The 19,620-nt window shown below is 38.7% G+C and overlaps 1 protein-coding gene and 1 long non-coding RNA gene across 5 annotated transcripts in view; one reads left to right on the top strand and one right to left on the bottom strand.

The window, feature by feature from the left end:
• Positions 1–17,571, top strand: part of LOC110828983 (uncharacterized) — a 239,085-nt gene extending 221,514 nt beyond the window's left edge. For 3 of the 4 annotated variants that reach the window (XR_015533830.1, XR_015533829.1, XR_002542818.2), the window contains one exon: positions 16,955–17,571. This is a non-coding gene — a long non-coding RNA (uncharacterized LOC110828983). Of the gene's footprint in view, positions 1–14,766; positions 14,810–16,954 lie in introns of those variants that run through there. The other variant, XR_002542814.2, reaches the window with a different exon arrangement.
• LOC110828984 (uncharacterized) lies at positions 753–7,413 on the bottom strand. Its single transcript, XM_022062245.2, has 4 exons — positions 7,366–7,413; positions 4,972–5,035; positions 1,479–1,522; positions 753–1,068 (listed from the first exon to the last, which is right to left on the bottom strand). Exons 2-4 carry the CDS (start codon positions 5,021–5,023, stop codon positions 772–774), a joined length of 393 nt encoding a protein of 130 aa, XP_021917937.2. The 5' UTR covers positions 5,024–5,035; positions 7,366–7,413; the 3' UTR covers positions 753–771.
• Positions 17,572–19,620: the final 2,049 nt, after the last annotated feature.

The raw sequence follows: 19,620 nt of genomic DNA, 5'->3' as shown, positions 1-19,620 counted from the left end.
ATACACACTATACCTTTAGTTTCTGACGGTGACAGACGTTAATAAGCACCACTCTCTATTTTTATAATAAAATGTCAATCTGTATCACTCAGTTCATTATATCTCCAAGCCACATAATTTGGGCCTCCAACACAACTCCGATAAAAGATGATCATCCTGATTGACTGAGTTCCTGAATTAATCCAACGTTTTTGCAGTTACATCGTTGGCGCCAATTTTTGCATAATTGTCTTAATTGTATGTATTGATGAAATTACCATGTCGATCTTACCTGCACGTCTTCTGAGTCAGTTCGTTAATCAAACTACATTTTAAAAATTCAAAGTTTTATATTTCCTGTCTTACTTGTTGCTTATCGGAGTGGATTGTTTGTTGCGGGATGCAGCTACCACTGTTCAGGTGTTGGCGTGACTTTGCCGCAAGTATGCTCAATTTCTATTCCTCCCTTCGAGTGTGAGACCAAGTTTGACACCCGTACGAAAGAACAGGAAAAGACATTCTTTTAAATTTTAGTCTTTCGGTCCGTATACTGTTGCAAGCACTCGTCAACGTGGCTTGATTGTCTCCAGACTCCCTTAAGCGTACTCGCGCGCGTCTGAACTTCTCAGGCGATGTTAAGGAACTTACCGGCCGGCTTCAGCCTTGCTCCGTAAGACTAGAAGGATCTAGGATTAAATGACGTAACCATATTTTAAATTTTAAATGGATTTACTGTACATAATGTGTAACAACAAAGACAAAGTTCTCAACATCCGATTCCTTCGGTCTGCTCTATCCTGATAGAAGTTGCGTGGGGGCAGGGAACTTCTGCAGCAGCGGCAGGATGTTCTGTAAGAATCCGTTCGCTCCTGGCATTGGCATCGTGATGAGTGAAAAGCCCCCCAGAATGAGCGTCGGGTCACCACTCTGATGGAAACCAGGAAAAAGACCTCCGGTCTCTGCCCTCATCTGGTTGAAGGACCTTTTGGGAAGTTCACTCGATTTGTCTTCGGGCAGCTTGTCTCCGTCAATTAACGCTTCATTCTCGTCTTGTTCTGGCTGAACCTCTATCCTGTCTTTAATTTCAGTCTATAACAAGAATGACAGTTTATGATTAACTGGCCGTGGCCTGTATTATGTGCAGTTATTTTAGTAATCGCTTGTTCAAAATCGTTAAATACAAAATTTATAATTAGCTTAGAATATGAGTAAGTTTACAGTCGAATACTTTAGATGTGGCCATTATCAACTGAATCTGCGCTATGACTTAACACTGCTGTCTTAAATCAGACTGTGCTGCTTTGCACGTAATGAACCTTCGTGCTCTACAAGTACAGTAAATCTCTTTAACTCTTAAATAACTGTCTACTGCCCACAGTAAATATTACAAAAATTATTTTATTTTTATCACTTTATTTATTTAGCTAGCCAGATGTTTATTTATTTAAAACGACCCAGCAAGAGTTAACATGTCCTGTAATAGTATGTGTGTAACTTACATCATTCGGCGATACTGGATGAGCATTTATTGTCGTTGGTGCACCTGAAAATTTAAAGTTGTTTTAATTCGAATGAAGTCCATTACTTTCGTAATGTCAATGAAAATTTTCATATGTTTAATAAGGTCGAAAGGTGGGATAAAGAATGTTTTCACAGTCACTATTGATACATTGCTTACAGCATTATCGATGTTCGTGGATGTAGTTATGTTTTGGGAACGTGCAGCTAAATATAAAATTTTCGGAGAAATATACTGACTTCATCTTCAGGACTGGGTGCTAATGCCAATGCTAATTATAATTCAAGTAACAAATATTCAAAACAAAATGTATTTCGGAAATAACTGCTGCACTATGTACCTCAGGGGCAAAGTTTGTCTCGGGTAGACAGAAGTAAATACCCTATAAAATGGTGAACAGATGGAATAATAATAATAATAATAATAACCTAAATGGGCTGAATTCTTGTGAACGATGAATTGAGAAGCAGAACTACTTATCTAATTTATGTATTGTTCTGACATTTACACGAAGAAAATAATAAAATTTATAAAAAGATTTAGCTCAGGATAAGTGGTCTTCGGCCGTATTCGAACCCAGGGTCCTCCGAAACCTAATCAGCTTTGTTAAAATTAGATGTCAGAAAATACGTCGGCGTAAATCTAAAACAGCGATACTTGATAGCAATTATTTAACAAAAAGCATGGTTGAAAATAAAAGAAGTACTGAGTGGATCTTTATTAATGCTAAATATTTAGGCTGTTAGGTTTTATGAACTAAATGACACGATACTATAAAAACTAAGGGACTTAAACCTTCATATGGCACCATTACTCTTGAGAGGTTTCAAAGCAGGCATTACGTACAGTGCCAAAGTAAAACACGGCTGAAAAAGAAACTTTTAAATATGTTAAAGAAGCCTGAGATTTGTAAGAAAGCGACACAGAAAGACTGTAAATGGTAGAAATTAGATTTTACGTCCTTAACTAGGTATTACAAGAGTAAAAAACTTACAAAATACAGACAGAAAAGATTGAGTATGTCAGATATATTTAGTAAAGTTAAAAATACAGTCGATAGAATAGTATTACCAAACACTTAGAAAGTGACGACCGAACGTCGTCGCCGAGTGGCTAGCATTTGGGAGGTCCCAGTTTCCCAGTATCTTGACCGAGAGGTTTCGTGGTTTTCCTCAGTTTCTAAAGGCAAATGCCGGGATGGTACCTTAAGTTAGGCATTAATCGCTCAGATTATTTAATTCGACACTGTATAGCATGATATTCAGAAAAAGGTGAATTAAATAAATTATTAAATAAAATACCAAAGCAGGCATTGGAATACAAACAGCTGTGACGAAGAGATTCTGGACACCTGCAAGCGTTCGTTAGTATTAAAGTCCGCGTTTCGAAACGAAAACGGCTGTTGATAAATCGAAGATGTGCAGTAGCTTTGGTACAATCTGATTGAACCTGTTGATGATCGCTTTCGGTCAAAACATTTAATTCAATTTATTTTTCGAATACTCTTAAAACAGCGAGAATTTTATGGAAAAGGGCAGTTATAATAGAGTCAATAATACACAAGTAACACGCCGGGATGCTACATTTCAGAATTTAAAATAATTTACTTTGAAATAACTGTGATATATGAACTCCGATCTCATGACAGGACTCGGTATAAGCGTCAGGGGATTTAAAATAATCCGTTCAGTTCTCTCTTTATGACCATACTACACTAGATCACGAGGCAGAATCTGCGAGTGTATTTATGAACAATACATGCGTATTTTTCTCAGTATTGATTAAATATGACAGTGATCAGAAGAACGTTTGTAAATATGAATTTGAGACTTTCTGGATAATTACGTGGAACTTTCCTGGATGGTCTACATCTCGTTTTGTGTATACTTGCATCTAGTGTAATAAGCCTAAATAACATATCAATAGAATGAATTTGCAATTAAGCAGGTTATCGTGTATGGTACCAGGTTTAAATCTCGTCCGTAGCATCATTAAACGTCATTAAATATCTAGTTATCATCCTTTTGTTTGCCCAGAATAATGCCTTTATAATGGATCGGAATAAGCCGCCATCACTTCCCCAAGCTTAAAATATTAACAACCTAATTCAAAAGTAGATAAGTAGATGGCTGAGCATCTTCGATTAACACAGAATGCGATCGACAGTAAAGTCCCTGCACTTATATTTTCCTTAATACCAACTTAGTGCGACGCTGGACACCCCTGCAAGCAGAGAGAAACATTGCGCCGAGCAGTGTTTCATGTCTCACACTGTAATCGCAATTAAAACTTTCTCTATGTTCATACAATTCTTTTAAACTTTAGAAGTGAGAACACGTATAAAAGCCTTCATCAATTGGCAACGCTTGCTTTCATGTGTGGTACTTCTGTGTAAACTCCGACATTCGGACTGACTGTTTCGTAGCGTGACGTTGGTCATGAACGGAGAATCTATGAATGAACGAAAGCTATCTGGACGCTCTGACACGGAGAGGAGTATTTGTATGCGACCCATTAGGCTCATTAATGTTCTCATAATCGCACCATGTGCCTCAGAAACTAAATTAAATGTGTGAGATTTGAGGTTTTCACAGCGGTGAGTATGAAGATCTCTGTCTTCTGGGTTGTTGCGCTGTGTAGTCTGGTCGATGTTAACCAACGTTTCAGAGGTCACACTGCCTCCGTCATCAGGGCGATGAGTATGAAGATTTCTGTCTTCTGGGTTGTTGCGCTGTGTAGTCTGGTCGATGTTTACCAACGTTTCAGAGGTCATACTGCCTCCATCATCAGGGCGATGAGTATGAAGATTTCTGTCTTCTGGGTTGTTGCGCTGTGTAGTCTGGTCGATGTTTACCAACGTTTCAGAGGTCATACTGCCTCCATCATCAGGGCGATGAGTATGAAGATTTCTGCCTTCTGGGTTGTTGCGCCGTGTAGTCTGGTAGACGTTTACCAACGTTTCAGAGGTCACACTGCCTCCATCATCAGGGCGATGAGTATGAAGATTTCTGTCTTCTGAGTTGTTGCGCCGTGTAGTCTGATAGATGTTCACCAACGTTTCAGAGGTCATACTGTCGCCGTCATCAGGGCGATGAATTCATACTACACGGCGCAACAACCCGGAAGACAGAAATCTAAATAAAATATGTTTCGAAATTATGTTTAAACATTCAAAAGAAAACTTTTATCTGTAATAAGTACATTTTACCATTGTCCCGGAGCGCTTATTAAGGGCGTGAGATTAGAATATGTGTCCTAATTGGCCGTTAGATTTTTGAATTAGTATTGTATTGCTAAATGTATATGATACGAAATTGTACCATTTAATTTAAACAGGAAACGTGAAAATGCAAAAATCTGATAGACAAACATGGCAGTCCTAGTTCTTGTAAGGAGGTCCGGTTTGACTACACCGCTTTCACCACAAGAAGCACTCTTGCTGCGTTTCCGACATTCAGAAGCAGTTGCCTTACCGTGAACCGTAAGACCAACGAGGCTTGCCCACAGGAACACTGCAGTAAGCATGTTGAAACTTGACTGTAAAAAACAGAAGTCTCTCATTACATTTATATCCATTTCTATTGAATAGATGCCTTCTTGAGAGGTGAATTTTCGCTCGTCATTAGTGGAAAGTGAAGGTTCAGCACCGTGTTTACAACAGCCGACAAGCTGGTCCTATCTGAACCACTTGAATCAAATCTACACTTCACAGATATTGTTATTATATAACGCAGTATAGACGCATTGTGATTATGTTAAAGTTACCTGCTCCGTTTTGATTCGCATTTATGAGTACATCAATTCCAATTTTCTCACACCCATTAGCTCCTATTTGTCGCCTCGCTATTATTTGTTTTGGCCGTAACTGATCATAAAATCAATTAGTAGTACTTAAATAAATGTCCTCTCTCTGTTCTCAAATGCAAACTCAGAGAGGGTGTTGTGTCACAGCAATGTTACGGGTTATATTGCGTCAGAGTAATCCCAGGTAGCATGAACTTTAAATTCGTTCAAATGTTGTAATGCAAGTGACGACAGAGAAACTTTGCTATGTGGTCGTCATGTTTCAGACTATCTTATACTGTTAAGTTGTTGAAATTAATGCCCGCCCCAGTCGTCACATAGATGGTCCGTATTATTCACTAAGTAGCGTTGAAACGTGACATTTCTCTGCGTTCAACAAATATCTGTCTCTTGGCATGTAATAATAATGACTTATAAACTAACACGGGCCCAATAAGTATATTCTACGTTCCTTTGAACTTAGTTTACAAAGTAGCTGAAATTGTTATCAGCTATAGACGAGCAAAACATTTGTATAAGTTGCCTTAACGTTTGTCTAGTTGCAGTCAAAGTGGTTTAAATGTTATCAGCAATGAGGATAATCTACAAAATGTTGTTGTTTACAAGTCCTGCTCCCATTTTACAGCTTCTAAAGTGATTGCAGTGTGGCTACGCTAAACTAACACTGTACGTAATACGGCCTAAGTTGAAAGGAATGGGAGAATGACGGAAATGTAAAAAGAAATAAGAAAATAGTAAGGGATAGAAATAAATGGGCTAAATTATTCATCATTGAATTCCAATGAGTCTTCCAATAGCTATATGAGAATGTTCATCAGTGGATATTCCTCTTGATGGCTTTGAAACAGGGGAGTGTGAAAATCGTCTATGGGACGGGAGACTGAAGAATATTTCTCTTTACCAGATAGTATTATTTTTTATTATTTGTAGTGTTCTGTCTGACGACAGGTCCATATGAACAGGATCCTTCCATCCTTTTCTCGGACTGGGACCTGTTCATATACGTTCTTGGCAGATGATCCAGAAGTGGTTTGCCATTGCCTTCTTCTGTGTGTGAATGGAGTAATTGTTGGGATGCCACGGAGAAACCGGGGAAGCCCCCGGAGGAAAACTCCGTGTTGCCTAGACCACGGCCTTGCCCAACACAAGTTATAAATCCGGGCACCGCCGGGAATCGAACCCGATACCCCTAGGATTACAAGGCCAGCGTTATAACCGCTAGACCACCGTGGCAGGTATTAGCGAGATGAAATAAATACGGATAAGATGAGCAGGGCATGTAGCGCGCATGGTGGAACTAATGAATGCGTCGAAATTTTTATTTGGAAGCCTAAATAGTAGACATGACTCGGAAGACCTGGTTATAAGTAGGAGGATGATATTAAAATAGATATTAGTGAGATATAATTTTGGGGGTGAGGATTCAATTCATCTGACTCAGAAGAGAGGCCGATTGCTGTCTTACGTGGATACGGCATTGAATGGTCGATTTCATAAAAAAGGTGGGAATTTGTTGACTAGCTAAGCGTACTTTAAGCCTCTCAATAAGCATTCTGCTCCACGGAATTAATGCCGTCAGAAATGTTTCTGTAATCCTTGGACATTTGTCGGTATTCTTGTGGGGTGGTGCTAACCGGCGAGTTGGAACGGATGCATCCGTAAGGCTCTGTTCTAGAATTCATCTGGAGAGACTGAGGAAAGCCACAAAACTTTCCAGAAATACCAACCAAGATTCGAATCAAGAATACACTAAATATGAAACACAAAGCAGACATTATTGTGTAGTTCTTAGCGTTTGAGCTGCTTATTCTTTAAATCTAGATTTCTATTCTCATCCCGGACTACGTTAAGTTGAACAATTAATTGCCGACATATTTTAGTAAAATGGTAAACGACCACTTCCTTTCCATACGACTGATTATTGAGTATTATAATCTTATTTGTTGTTGTAAAGGCGCAGTTGAATGAACTCACATAGAAAACGAAGCAGAACTGGTTGTGTTTGTGCATGCGTGCGTGCGCTTTGATGCAACATAAGTTTACTGAACGCGGAATGTACTTACCTTAAGCTACACAGTCCTCGGAACACAAATGTGCTTGAAATAATTCGGTACACTATTAAACTGAGCATTCCAAGTTTTCGCGCGCAGTTATATAGACTTGCATTTATTACTGCCTGCCTGCATAATTAATTAGGTAACTCCCTTTTCCCTTTGTACTCAGCTGGTGTTATAAAGCGTTTTAAAATCTGCATGGCTTTGTGTCGTTTAGATATATAAACCAGGTAATGTCATTAATTTTTCATAAGACGCGCCTTTGTCACATTACCATAGCAAATTTATTTTCACTCTTTGTCAGATTTATGCGCCGCGCATATTTATTAAATAACTGTACTTTCAGATACCCTTATTTATGAAATACGCACATCGTAAACTTAATTTCCTTTTTATAACTGTCTGTAGTCTAAAGACCTTTCCGTCATAATACAGCTTGTGGTCCGTAAGATGGGACATGTTCTCACATATTTAGTGGAACATTTATTCCTAGAGCCCCCCCCCAGTGTTATTGTCATTAGTTTTCTTGTTGCCTCTTGTTTAAGTATTTGAATGTAAGAGATAGAATGTTGATGATGGAAGGACAAATTTGGGCCTACATAGTAAGCACCTTCATAATTCTTAACTTTCAGCATATATTATTTAGGCAATGAAAAGGAGAGTTGAATGCCCGAAGCATGTAGACTGGATATTGGGAAAGCATATCAATGTTAGGAAACGTGTAGGAAAAATACCCCTTCTAATACCAAGTTGCATATAAGAGGAACATTTTAGAATGGAAAACTGTGGTATGAGGGTATTGATTGGATTGATTTGGCTCATGATAGGATCCAGTAGTGGGATCTCGTGAACGTGGAAATAAACATCCGGGTTGCATAAGTTTTGGGAAATTCCTTTACCAGCTACGCTGATTTTGTCTTCTGATGAAGGACTTCGCTCACTGTAGTTATAAGAATTCATCAGTCCATTCTGCGTCTGTAGCCTTGCATATATATAGGTAGTAATGTTATAATGCTGCCAGATTCTTTTGCATAATATAATGTGGGGATTTTTTCTCGCTCACAAAGTTCCTAACGCGGATGAATTAGTGTTTGTCTATTAGATGCACAGCATAATGAAGTAAAGGATTCCGAACACACGCGGTTCCCCGTTCCTTTTCCAGGGAACTTATATTATTATTATTTAGTGTTCTGTCTGACGACAGGTCCATATGAACAGGATCCTTCCATCCTTTTCTCGGACTGGGACCTGTTCATATACGTTTTTGGCAGATGATCCAGAAGTGGTTTGCCATTGCCTTCTTCTGTGTGTGAATGGAGTAATTGTTGGGATGCCACGGAGGAAAACTCCGTGTTGCCTAGACCACGGCCTTGCCCAACACAAGTTATAAATTCGGGCACCGCCGGGAATCGAACCCGAGACCCCAGGATTACAAGGCCAGCGTCCTAACCGCTAGACCACCGTGGCTAGAACTAGAGTGATAAAATTGTTAATAAATGAGATGTAAAGTCCTCACGGCTGTGGAGATGTCGAGTTTCTTTCTGTGTTGTAACACAGAAGTCAGCGCGGTCTTGTACCGAGAATACCAGAACACCAACATCGACATTATATTTATATTTGGTACTAAGATGACAGCCACATAACTGACTTCGAACCTGAAAGCTACGGTTCAAGTCTCCGTATTAGGATTTGCTTTGTTTCGTCATCACGAACATAGTCGTACTGGCTGATAATGAAATGAAGATGTCACTCAACTTTAACCTTCTTATAAATCTATTTAATGTATTATTTTAAGTTAATAAATACATTGATTATCTGAAAATAACTCGGCATGCAGTTGGTTTGTCTGCTCTAAACACAACACACGCCAAGCCGTGGATTAGGAGCTACTGTTTACAGCTTTCTACACGCAAACATAGATAACGCGGCTTCGATAACATTTGGAATAGAAGCACATATAATTATAGTGTTAATGCAAATGTTGGAAAGCTAGTCGGTTTATTTAGGGTACTTTAATTTGCTATTCGCTACTTCCTCTGATAAAACATCGTGGTCAGTGTAACGGTATGGTAATATCCCGCTTGTTGTGAAAACCAGTTAGGTCTTTCGCATTTACCCATGGCTGCTGACTGTCTCTTGTACTGGCTACTAACGTGGATCATACACAGAGAAAAAAACAGTTTTATGAAGTCGGTTTTATGAAATTAAAAAATATGGACGGTTTAGTCTAAAACTGCCGTTATTTTAAATTGGAGGTCATACATATAAAAGTCACATGAAAGATTATTGCGTATCGGTGTTTAATGTGCCTGTATGTGACCTCTAATTTAGAACAAAGGAATATTTGAGTGAAACCGTAGTTCTCAGTTTTATAAAATCGATTTCATGGAATTGGTTTCTTCTGTGTATGGCCTCCTACGACAATCCATGATTTTCACTTGTTCACTGTCGTTAATTGCTAATATAATGGATAGTTCAAGTACAGATGTCCTAAGACTGCCACTGGGCTGACGCACTGACAGTAAGATATACGAGTCAGGTTTCCTGGAATACGTATTTGATAGATACAGAGATAGTCAAGAAATTTCTTGCTTTTATTGAAACCAAATGTTTATTAACGCGCTCTCAGAAGCCCGTCAGTGGATGATAACCTCGACCGTTTTAATTCAGCAAACGTTATGAAAACTTTGGCTGTGGATTCTTCTTTATTTACACGTGACTTCAGTTCACATTCTCATAACCTGTTTCTCTAACATTCATTTTAATATTAGCCCCCCATCTTGTTAAGGGATTTTAGGTTCTGGCGGCGGTATATGTGAACCTGATTGTCTCTGGGATGTTACACCATGTAGTCTGGTGTAAATTGCCCACGATCAGGGCAAAGAGTTTTCCTCAACATCACAAAAGGTAGACATCTTCCCATCTCTTCATTCTTATTGATGTTTTCCATAGAAGTACCTTGCTTTCGCCGTCCTAAATACGTATCCACGCCTTCGTAATTTTCCAAACCGACTAAAATGAATAAATTCGAAACTCCTCCTTTATGTCGTACATTGAAAGCTTGCCTCTAATCCTTTGTTAAATTATGTCCTTTTAGTAAACCGTGTTAATGTTGATCCGTCAGATTAATATACATTTACAGCACATTGAATAAATTTGTGAATAAATGTTCTTGAAATAGTAATTTATGGCAGTAACCAAAAATGCGGGTTACATGTTTAAGGAACGCGCCATTATTATTGTTAAACCACAATTCACGATCCAAAATATAATGACGACCCGAAGATCTCACTTCAGACGTTCTCACGAAATTCATGTTGATATTCTTTACACTGAGAACATAAAATAACTATTTCGGGTGTAATATAACTTTATGCCTAGTTGATTTTGTTTCATGTCGTGTCATTCCTTTCGGATTCCATTCTATGAACGGACTGTCAAAAATTTGTATACTGTCAACAAAATTACTTGCACCTTAAGAATGCAGACCATCAGACTGGGAGCAAATGTTCGAAAATTCTGATACAGACAGCACTTTGTACAGCCCTATCTTAAAATGACTTTGTAAGTCATGCATACACGGATCATGTGACTTTCTCTCTCTCTCTCTCTCATCAGTCTCTTGTACTGTATCCAAGAGATAATCTTTCTGGTTTGTTAAAAGAAAACTGTTCTTTTGTGTAATGCGGCTTCCATATTTTTCACTGTTGATATAAATATCAAGGTTTCTCCTTTTTCTCCTTCTGTACATCCACGTGCTTCTAGGACTCGTGTAAATACTCCATAAAGCAGGTCTAGTGTCGAGATAAAAACAGCTGCCGGCCAGTACTTCGTTCCGGGCTAGATTGGCGTACGTGCTGCGTTCACAACAGAATTTAAAGGGAAGAATTCTGAAGGGACTTGAAAGGAAACTGTTGTGGCTTTCAATTAAGGATAACCCCCACATAGCATTGATTCTAGTGTAACATTCTGAAAGTCAAAGTGGATTTTAACTGAATAGTTCTTGGTTTATTTAAGAAAGCTCTTTTTTATCTGTATTGATTATGTGGGATCGAATGTAAGGACCAACTGTGAATGATGAATTAGGCCTACAAAAGATGTGGATGAAAGCGATCTTAGACTATTTTAAGGCATTGCCTCTGACTGGAAGTGCTGTGAGAAAACATTATAAACCGATAGCCGATGTCGTTTCTGAGATTTGACCGCGAGACCTCAAGAATGTGAAGCAGGAGTGCCAATCACTTTACCAGAAAGTCTGGTAGGTTAACGGTCCCAAAATGTTTAACACTAACAACAAAAAGCAGAGTACAATAAAAACCTTTCGCTTTGTCACAAGTCGATATAAAGAAATTTGAAGAAATCATAAGAAATAATTTTGTCATTAACTGCACCCAGCAGAGTGCCACTGGAGAAGCTAGTAGTGGTTCTGTCAGACTAGAAATTCTCTGCGTTCTTCTGGAACGTGAGAGTTCTTTACCGTGTTCGCAAGAATCCACCAGCCTTCTCGATCCTTAACAAGCCGAATACAGTCTATACCCTCACACCCTGTTTCCCTACGAGTCATTTTAATTTTATCCCCCGACCGTTTCCCAGGTCTTCGGGACAAACTCTTCCATCCAGGCTTTCCATACTCTCCGCCCGTCACACCCTCCTTGATTTGACCATTACCAATGCCACGTGATGTAGAGTACAAAGTATACAGCTCCTCATTATGCAGTTTCCGCAGTCACCTACAGCTTCATCCATATTAGGTCCACGTGTTCTCAAACACCTTCAATGTGTTAATAAAGTCTTCTCGGGCTATCAGCCGTGTTAGATGGTGATTAATCGCCGACGTTTCTAGGACCATCTCCGTTCTAATTTTGAAGGTTGTTGACTGTGTGGCTCGTAGCGCGAACTAGTTCAAATAACATTTTGAAGTATAACCCGTAAAGACAAGAAGAAAAACTAACTCCTAGAAACAGGGCGCATCTTGAGAAGCTGACAGTCGCTCAATTAACCAAGATCCTTCCAATATTTTATGCTAATCACAGTGCTTACAAGAACTCGCTACTAGTGACCCCTGTCCTTTGCCAGATTTCGCAAGAAGGTGAACGTTACGAGAGGAAAACTTATGCCACTCCTGCTCTGTGTTGTGTTCGCCCTCAGTAGAAATGTGTCGACAAGCGAATGGAGGAAAGCAAACAGTGGCTCTCTATCCACACTATACGATGTGCTGATATATTTGCCCTTCACACGTGCCGAACCAGAGGCTATGGCGCTCGATGCACCGTGAACTGGAAGGACTTCGCCAGTGGCCAGCTCCTTCTTTATTTCTAGAAGCCAACTGAACACCGGTAATGATGAGGAGTGAGCCTGTTCTTGGTACACTGACCGCATATCTTATCTCAGATATCTGGTGGTTTCGTGACTTCATCCAGGCGAATTCTGGAATTGTACTTCGAATACGCCACTGCAAATTCCTTCCACATCCTTCCTAATTCACCAGTCGTTTCTCACTCGACCCTATAACGTCTATATCTAAAAGTGCTATTCATAACCGAATAAAGTAAATAATAAATTCAGTCCGAGTACCTCGAGACTCGAACCGTATACCTTAGCGTATAATTCTGCTCGGTGGGTTCAAGGGAGAAACAGTGCGTTTCATGCGTACAGATGTAAACTACGGTAGACGCTTCGAAACCCATGTGTACTTAAAAAGTGAAACTGATCTCGCCATACGATACTACACAGCACTTGTCACTCTCTTGAATAAATCAATTTAGTTCCGATAAAACACTTAAACGTTTTATGCGTCCAGTGTTTTAACCGTGTTGTATAGGTTGGATTTTTTTAAATGTTCTTTTTTTATATTAAGTGTTACGAAGGATGAACTTTATTGCTAACATCTGCCTTAGGCTGTTTGGCTATGTCACACAGAAGCTGTTGAATTCTGTCAGTTAAAACAATTAAAATTATTTTGTCACCTTTTTGTCGGGTGTTCCTGGCATCGTTGGACCTACCGTTTATATTGATAGATACAGATTTAGTCTAGCCCCGTTTTCTTATTTACTGATATCAGCTATGAAACATATGTCAGCATGTGTATTACATTTATTATCCAATATTAATTTTCTTTCTTGTAAAAGAAATCTACGTTTTAAGGAAGTATTAACAACAAATCCGAATGCTTGGTGAATCTATGGTGGTTTTGTAAATTCCTGCAAGTTTTTCTTGGGAACTTTTGTTCAGTCACACTTTTGATAAAGATACTGAAACTTTTGACAGTGTGATTAAATTAATGGATCTGAGATTCAAGGTTCTCACGTTGATATAACTGTTTTGTGAATTTTCGAGTCGTGTCTACAATTCACAAGACAACTATCTTCTGACTCGCCACCGTTAGACGTTTAAGATGTACTTGTTGCCTCAATCATCGCCCTGATGATGCAGGAAAAAGTACGTATGAAACGTTGATGAACTTTACCAGACTACACTTCGCTGCTACTCAGAAGACAGCGATCTTCAAATTAAAGAATCTCGGACAAAAATTAAAATGTAAAATTTGGTTATATATGAAAAGATTGTGTTATTCCAAAACGTTACGATGAAATTACTAAATAGAAGAGCAGATGAAGTAAAGTATATGTTTTAATTATTCGCCGATATGTACGAAAATAACATTTACCCGACTAATTTTTGCTGTATGTTCCAAAGTCATATTTAATCTAAAGCCAGTTGCCTGTTTCTGAGATGAAAAATGTTGATGGACAAAAAATACGTCCCTGTTCTGTTTGATTTTGAGCAGCTTGAGGCTCTTAGAATATGGACGTATGTAACGATGCACAGAACTCAACGACATAAAACAAATAAAGAAAATGTCACAAATTAATTACCATAATGTAATGGCATATGCCTCATATTTATATGAAAATTAAGGAGTGTCAGTAGGAAATGCGTTAAAATTAATATGAGAAGAAATTGTTAACAATATGTCAGAAAAATAGCCTATTTAAAATTCAGAATAATAGAATGGATTATAACAGACACTTCCCCAAATTATCTCTGCACAACATACAAACATAGAAGTCGATGGAGACATGCTTGAGCAAAATATATTATTTATTCATTTATTACAATTTTAGCTTACTTCTCTACAAAAACTATTATTTTTATATTATTTGTTTTCTGAAATAATTTCCTCTTAAGCTTAAAATCCAGACTAGTTTCGGTTGTCGTATTTGCGTAATTTGCAAACTTGTTTCACGAGTTGCTATCGTATTGTTGCTAATCTTTTTCCCAAACTCTGTCGTGCTCTTTATCAACTCCGGAACAACAGCAAAAAGAAAATTCAAAGATACCGGGTACAAGGGTCGTCGACACACAAAAATGAGTATAAATACGGGCTTCAGCCCTACTGGAACCACAGAACGACCGAGGAAGAGATTCAAGCCTGCAGATCCACTCATAACCTGTGAGTATTCAGCTTAAGAGTGAGTCCTCAATTCATTGAGGACAGTATAGGAGTACATCCGGAGATTCGAACCCGGTGCTTTCCAAATACAAACCGGTATAATTAACTTGAACGATGTATCATTAATTATACATACTTTCTAATGTTCTGAAAATAAGTCAAGGGGTTTATTTGGTGGCAATTTTTTGAAAACAAGGCACTCAGGAAGACGTTTGGACCTAGGAAATATGAAATAAGTGGATATTTTAGAATACTGCATAATGAGGTCACCTAGCATAGTGAGGATAATGAAAGCTAGAAGGCTCCGATGGGATGGACATGTAGCACGCATGGGGGAGGCAAAGGATGTATACAGGATTTTGGTATGGAATCCTTCTGGAAAACGACCACTGGGCAAACGAAGAAGGAGATGGGAGGATAACATTAAGATGAATCTTAGGGAGGTGGGCTGTGAGAATAGTAGATGGATGGTATTGGTTCAGGATCGTGTCCTGTGGTGGGCTTTGGTTATGTCGGTATTGTAATTGTGGGGTTTGCTACCAGGAGGTTAGTATATTGGTGGATTTCCGCATGTTCTGAGAATAACCAGCTATTGTTTTCTTAAACAGAGACTTCATCAACCTACTGTTCTATGTAGCGACAATGCGGGTGCCTTGTTCAAGGTATAAACCGAATTTACAAATATTATTTAGTTAAACTTTAAATTTGGGAAGAAACTGATTAAACGATATAAAACTGCAAGTAAGTATGCCATTAAATCGAGTAATACAAAGTCACCTTTGTCTTCTGCTTTTGTTGCGTAAAGTTACTTAAGTCGGTTCACGTCGAATTGATTGAGAGATTTGTTACGTACAGAGGAATGAAAAAGGCGATGTGGCGTCATTAAAAATTTAATATTCGCACGATACCGTAAATAATGCTTTGTCGGAGTCCACATCCTTATGGGAAATATCAGAGAATTTTTTACGGTAACACGTTCAAGAGATGCGGCTTAGATTAAACTATTTCATTATAATGCCCATTGCTGAGAATTCTGTGAGGCGCTGAACATTTCGTTTGTGATATTAATTAGTAACTTAGAGGTGCGTGTAGACAAAATTTTCAGATGGTATTTTTTATTTCTTAACGAAGTGTCTTCTGGCTTCTTCCAAAGTTTTGGTTGAAAAACCTGAAGGTAAGAGACAATTCGGGAGTCTTGGCGTGGATGGGAAGATAATACTGAGTGACAGGATTGCCCTGACCCAGGACAAAGATCGGTGGCAGGCTTAAAAGAACACGGCTCTGAACTTTCGGGTTCTATAAAAAAACGTGGAAATTCTTAACTAACTCGGAGACTATCAGCTAGTTAAGACGAACTCTGGAGTTACTTCGTCAGAGTTTCGTGTTAAGTTGTTTAAAATTATAGGCTGTAGATCTCCCTAAATGAGAGATCGGCCAATTACAAGGAGCATATCTAAGCAGGACCACAAGATGCAAATTTTGGTCGTTGATTGCAACTTTGCGAATGGGATTAGAAACCACGATCAAATGTATTTGACGTTTAAATATTGCACAAAATTTGTGTAACTTAAATTATTTCAGAATGAAAGTTTTTTTTCGAATCGGGTTGTTATAAACAGCTTATTATGTTTAATTTCTAAAATAAAATCATCGTATGTGCTTACACTAAACGCATATATGCGCATTTACAGGGTGGGTGGGAAGTAAGTAAGCATTAAATAATCGCTATATATTGAAAATATACAGGTTATAACCATTTCTCAATGCCTACTTATTTCCCACCCACCCTGTAGTTCTATAATATACGATATAATTTACAGACACATGTGCTCACTATGTTCCATTCTCAGTTATCATGATAGTATATTTTGTTTTACAAGTGATGTAATCATTTAACATACTTGGTGTCTCTTATAAGGGTAAAGGAAATTGTGAAATTACTTTACTGTATTTTTTATTTCCCTTTTTGCTCTTAATTAAAAGGAATGGTAAATGAATAAGTGATATGGGAAGGAATTATATAAAGGTAGGATAGGGAAGTAATGGAATTAGGAGCGAAAATACGAAATAAATCGTCCCTCTTTTAATTACAAGACCTCTTCAATCAGTCTGACATTTAGAAAGTGTTTGGTGATCTCTTGGCAGGCTACACACAACATGATCCGCCTTGTCGTCATTTTGTCTGTACTTGCTGTCTTCGAACACCATGTCAGCAGCCGACCTCAAAACCCTCTGGATATTGCATCATCGTTCGTGGGCAATAACAAGCCTGGGTTCAATCCCGCGGACTTCCTACGGCCTGGACAGACAACAGCAGCGCCAGCACAGGAGAGTGGTGGGATTAGCAAAAGGAGCGCTCAATTTAATATTGCAGATTTTTTTCCGGCTGGAGTTCCTACCATTCCACCTGCTATCTCTAACATTATTCCGACTAATATCCCTGGCATCAAAGACATGGTTCCAGGAGTGGGAGGAAAGGGAGATTCCACCACAGCACCCACTGAGAAGTGAATCACAGCTAATCTTTATTTATTTATTTCAAACAATTTGTTTAATATTTGCTGCACTTATTATTTTGAGTAATATAAAATGATTGCTTAGAAAATTACAAAAAATTGTTGCGTTACAACACTTTAAGTCAGATATCTGTGTTTCTGTATGTTTTATAACAACAGTGTTCACTTCTAGTTACACAGTAGATATATAGTAATTATATGCATAAAGAATGTATGAAATTAAATACATACACACATACACATAAATTGTCTCTTCTCAATGTTTCAATATCCCGGTCCTTCCTTACAGGTAAATTCGAAAATCACGTTTTTACATCTAGTTTACAATTTACCGTATGCATAAATGTCCTTTCATCTTATTCGACTGTTCTTAATTTTGGACTTGATACAGTTAACGTACCGTGCCACGGTGGTCTAGCGGTTAGAAGGCTGGTCTTGTAATCCTGGGGTCTCGGGTTCGATTCCCAGCGGTACCCGAATTTATAACTTGTGTTGGGCAAGGCCGTGGTCTAGGCAACACGGAGTTTTCCTCCGGGGGCTTCCCCGGTTTCTCCGTGGCATCCCAACAATTACTCCATTCACACTCACACAGAAGAAGGCAATGGCAAACCACTTCTGGATCATCTGCCAAGAACGTATATGAACAGGTCCCAATCCGAGAAAAGGATGGAAGGATCCTGTTCATATGGACCTGTCGGCAGACAGAACACTACAAATAAAATAACAGTTAACGTATAATGCAGTAATATTGTACCATCAGGCCCGATCCTTCGTGCTAAGTCTCAACTTACTCACTTTGTTCTGATGCGCATTTTGTCTCTTCCTTCAACTCTAGAAATAAGTAATAGCCGTGTTAGGCTTATATGATCGTGATCCCTTGGAATTTTTGAGAAATTTTCGTTTTGTTGCTTACTACCATTCAGTTCAGAATCCCAGATTTTCTCTTCTCCTATCCAGAATCCCAAATAATAAATTTAAAGCCTTAATTTACCTGTTGTTTTGTATGAGTTTGCGGCTTGATATCTTACCATCAGGAAACAACATACGACTGTGTAAAATGTTCGTACTTCAGAGATAGAAAGTAGCAAGTGGCTGTGCAAGCTGATAATAAAGAGATTTATAATTTGTAGCCTGAAATATACTAATGTCTTTTTTGGGAGAAACCCCACTACATTGCGATTGACGGGACATGTAGCATGCAAGATAGAGCAAGGGAAGGCTTACAAAGCTTGGCGATATTGTTCTGGGTCGTGCAAAACAGCACAACCTCCTCAAAAATTTCATCTAAATCTGTCCAATAGTTCCCGAGTTGAATCGACTGGACGGACAGACAGACAGACACGACTGGACAGACGAATGGACGGACAGATAGACACGACCAGCTCATGATGCATTCTTTCTGTGCACTTCGTGCAAAAGAGCATATTAATGATTTGGAAACGATTGGTCAGGTATTTGCCCGGAGGGACTAAAAAATACACGTAGGTTTCGGAATGAAGTTTCGAACCCGGTATTACAGAATACAAAAACAAGAATATTGATCACTCGGTCCCGACATTTGGGCTGCTGCTTCTAAAACTTCTTAGTCCCACCGAATCTGATTAAAATATTTCACTCTTCCCCAGACTCAATAACAAATACTTTAGCTATGTGTCGATAACAATAAATATTTATTCATTTTATTTATTTACACTATTTACACTTTTGATGACTACTAATAAACGAGACAAAACTCGTTTATTTGAAGCTCCGAAATTGTAAGGATATCTAAAATTGGCCTGTCACGACAAAGCGGACGGGAAACTTTTATATTACTTTACCTGTACCACAGATTTAATTTCTTGAGTCAATCAAAATGGAAAACTATTTTTTTCCCATCTATTTAAATTGATAGCCAAGGCCAAGGCAGCTTTCGTCAAGAAGAGGATACTTCTCACTAGCAAGTTGGGCTTGGAGATGAAGAAGAAACTAGTGAAGTGTTACGTATGGAGCAGAGACTTGGACACTCAGGAAGAAGGAACAGAAATACCTGGAGAGTTTTGAAATGTGGTGTTGGAGAAGAATAGAGAAGATCACGTGGACGGATCGAGTGACCAACGAAGAAGTATTGAGGAGAGTCAACGAGCAAAGAAACATTCTGCTGGCGATTACACGAAGGAAAGCTAACTGGCTGGGACATATTATGAGAAGGAATGGGTTACTGAGTGATGTCACCGAAGGCCAGGTTGAAGGAGAGAGAGAACTAGGAATAAGACTGATACAGCTAACCGAAGACCTTAAACAAGGAAAGAAGAT

Source organism: Zootermopsis nevadensis, unplaced genomic scaffold, assembly GCF_977971745.1.
Source record: "Zootermopsis nevadensis isolate Lab colony 2312 unplaced genomic scaffold, Znev_1.0 Znev_ptg000006l, whole genome shotgun sequence".
NCBI lineage: Eukaryota > Metazoa > Arthropoda > Insecta > Blattodea > Termopsidae > Zootermopsis > Zootermopsis nevadensis.
Note: the sequence above shows the minus strand (reverse complement) of the source record. Positions and strands in the feature narration are given on the sequence as shown.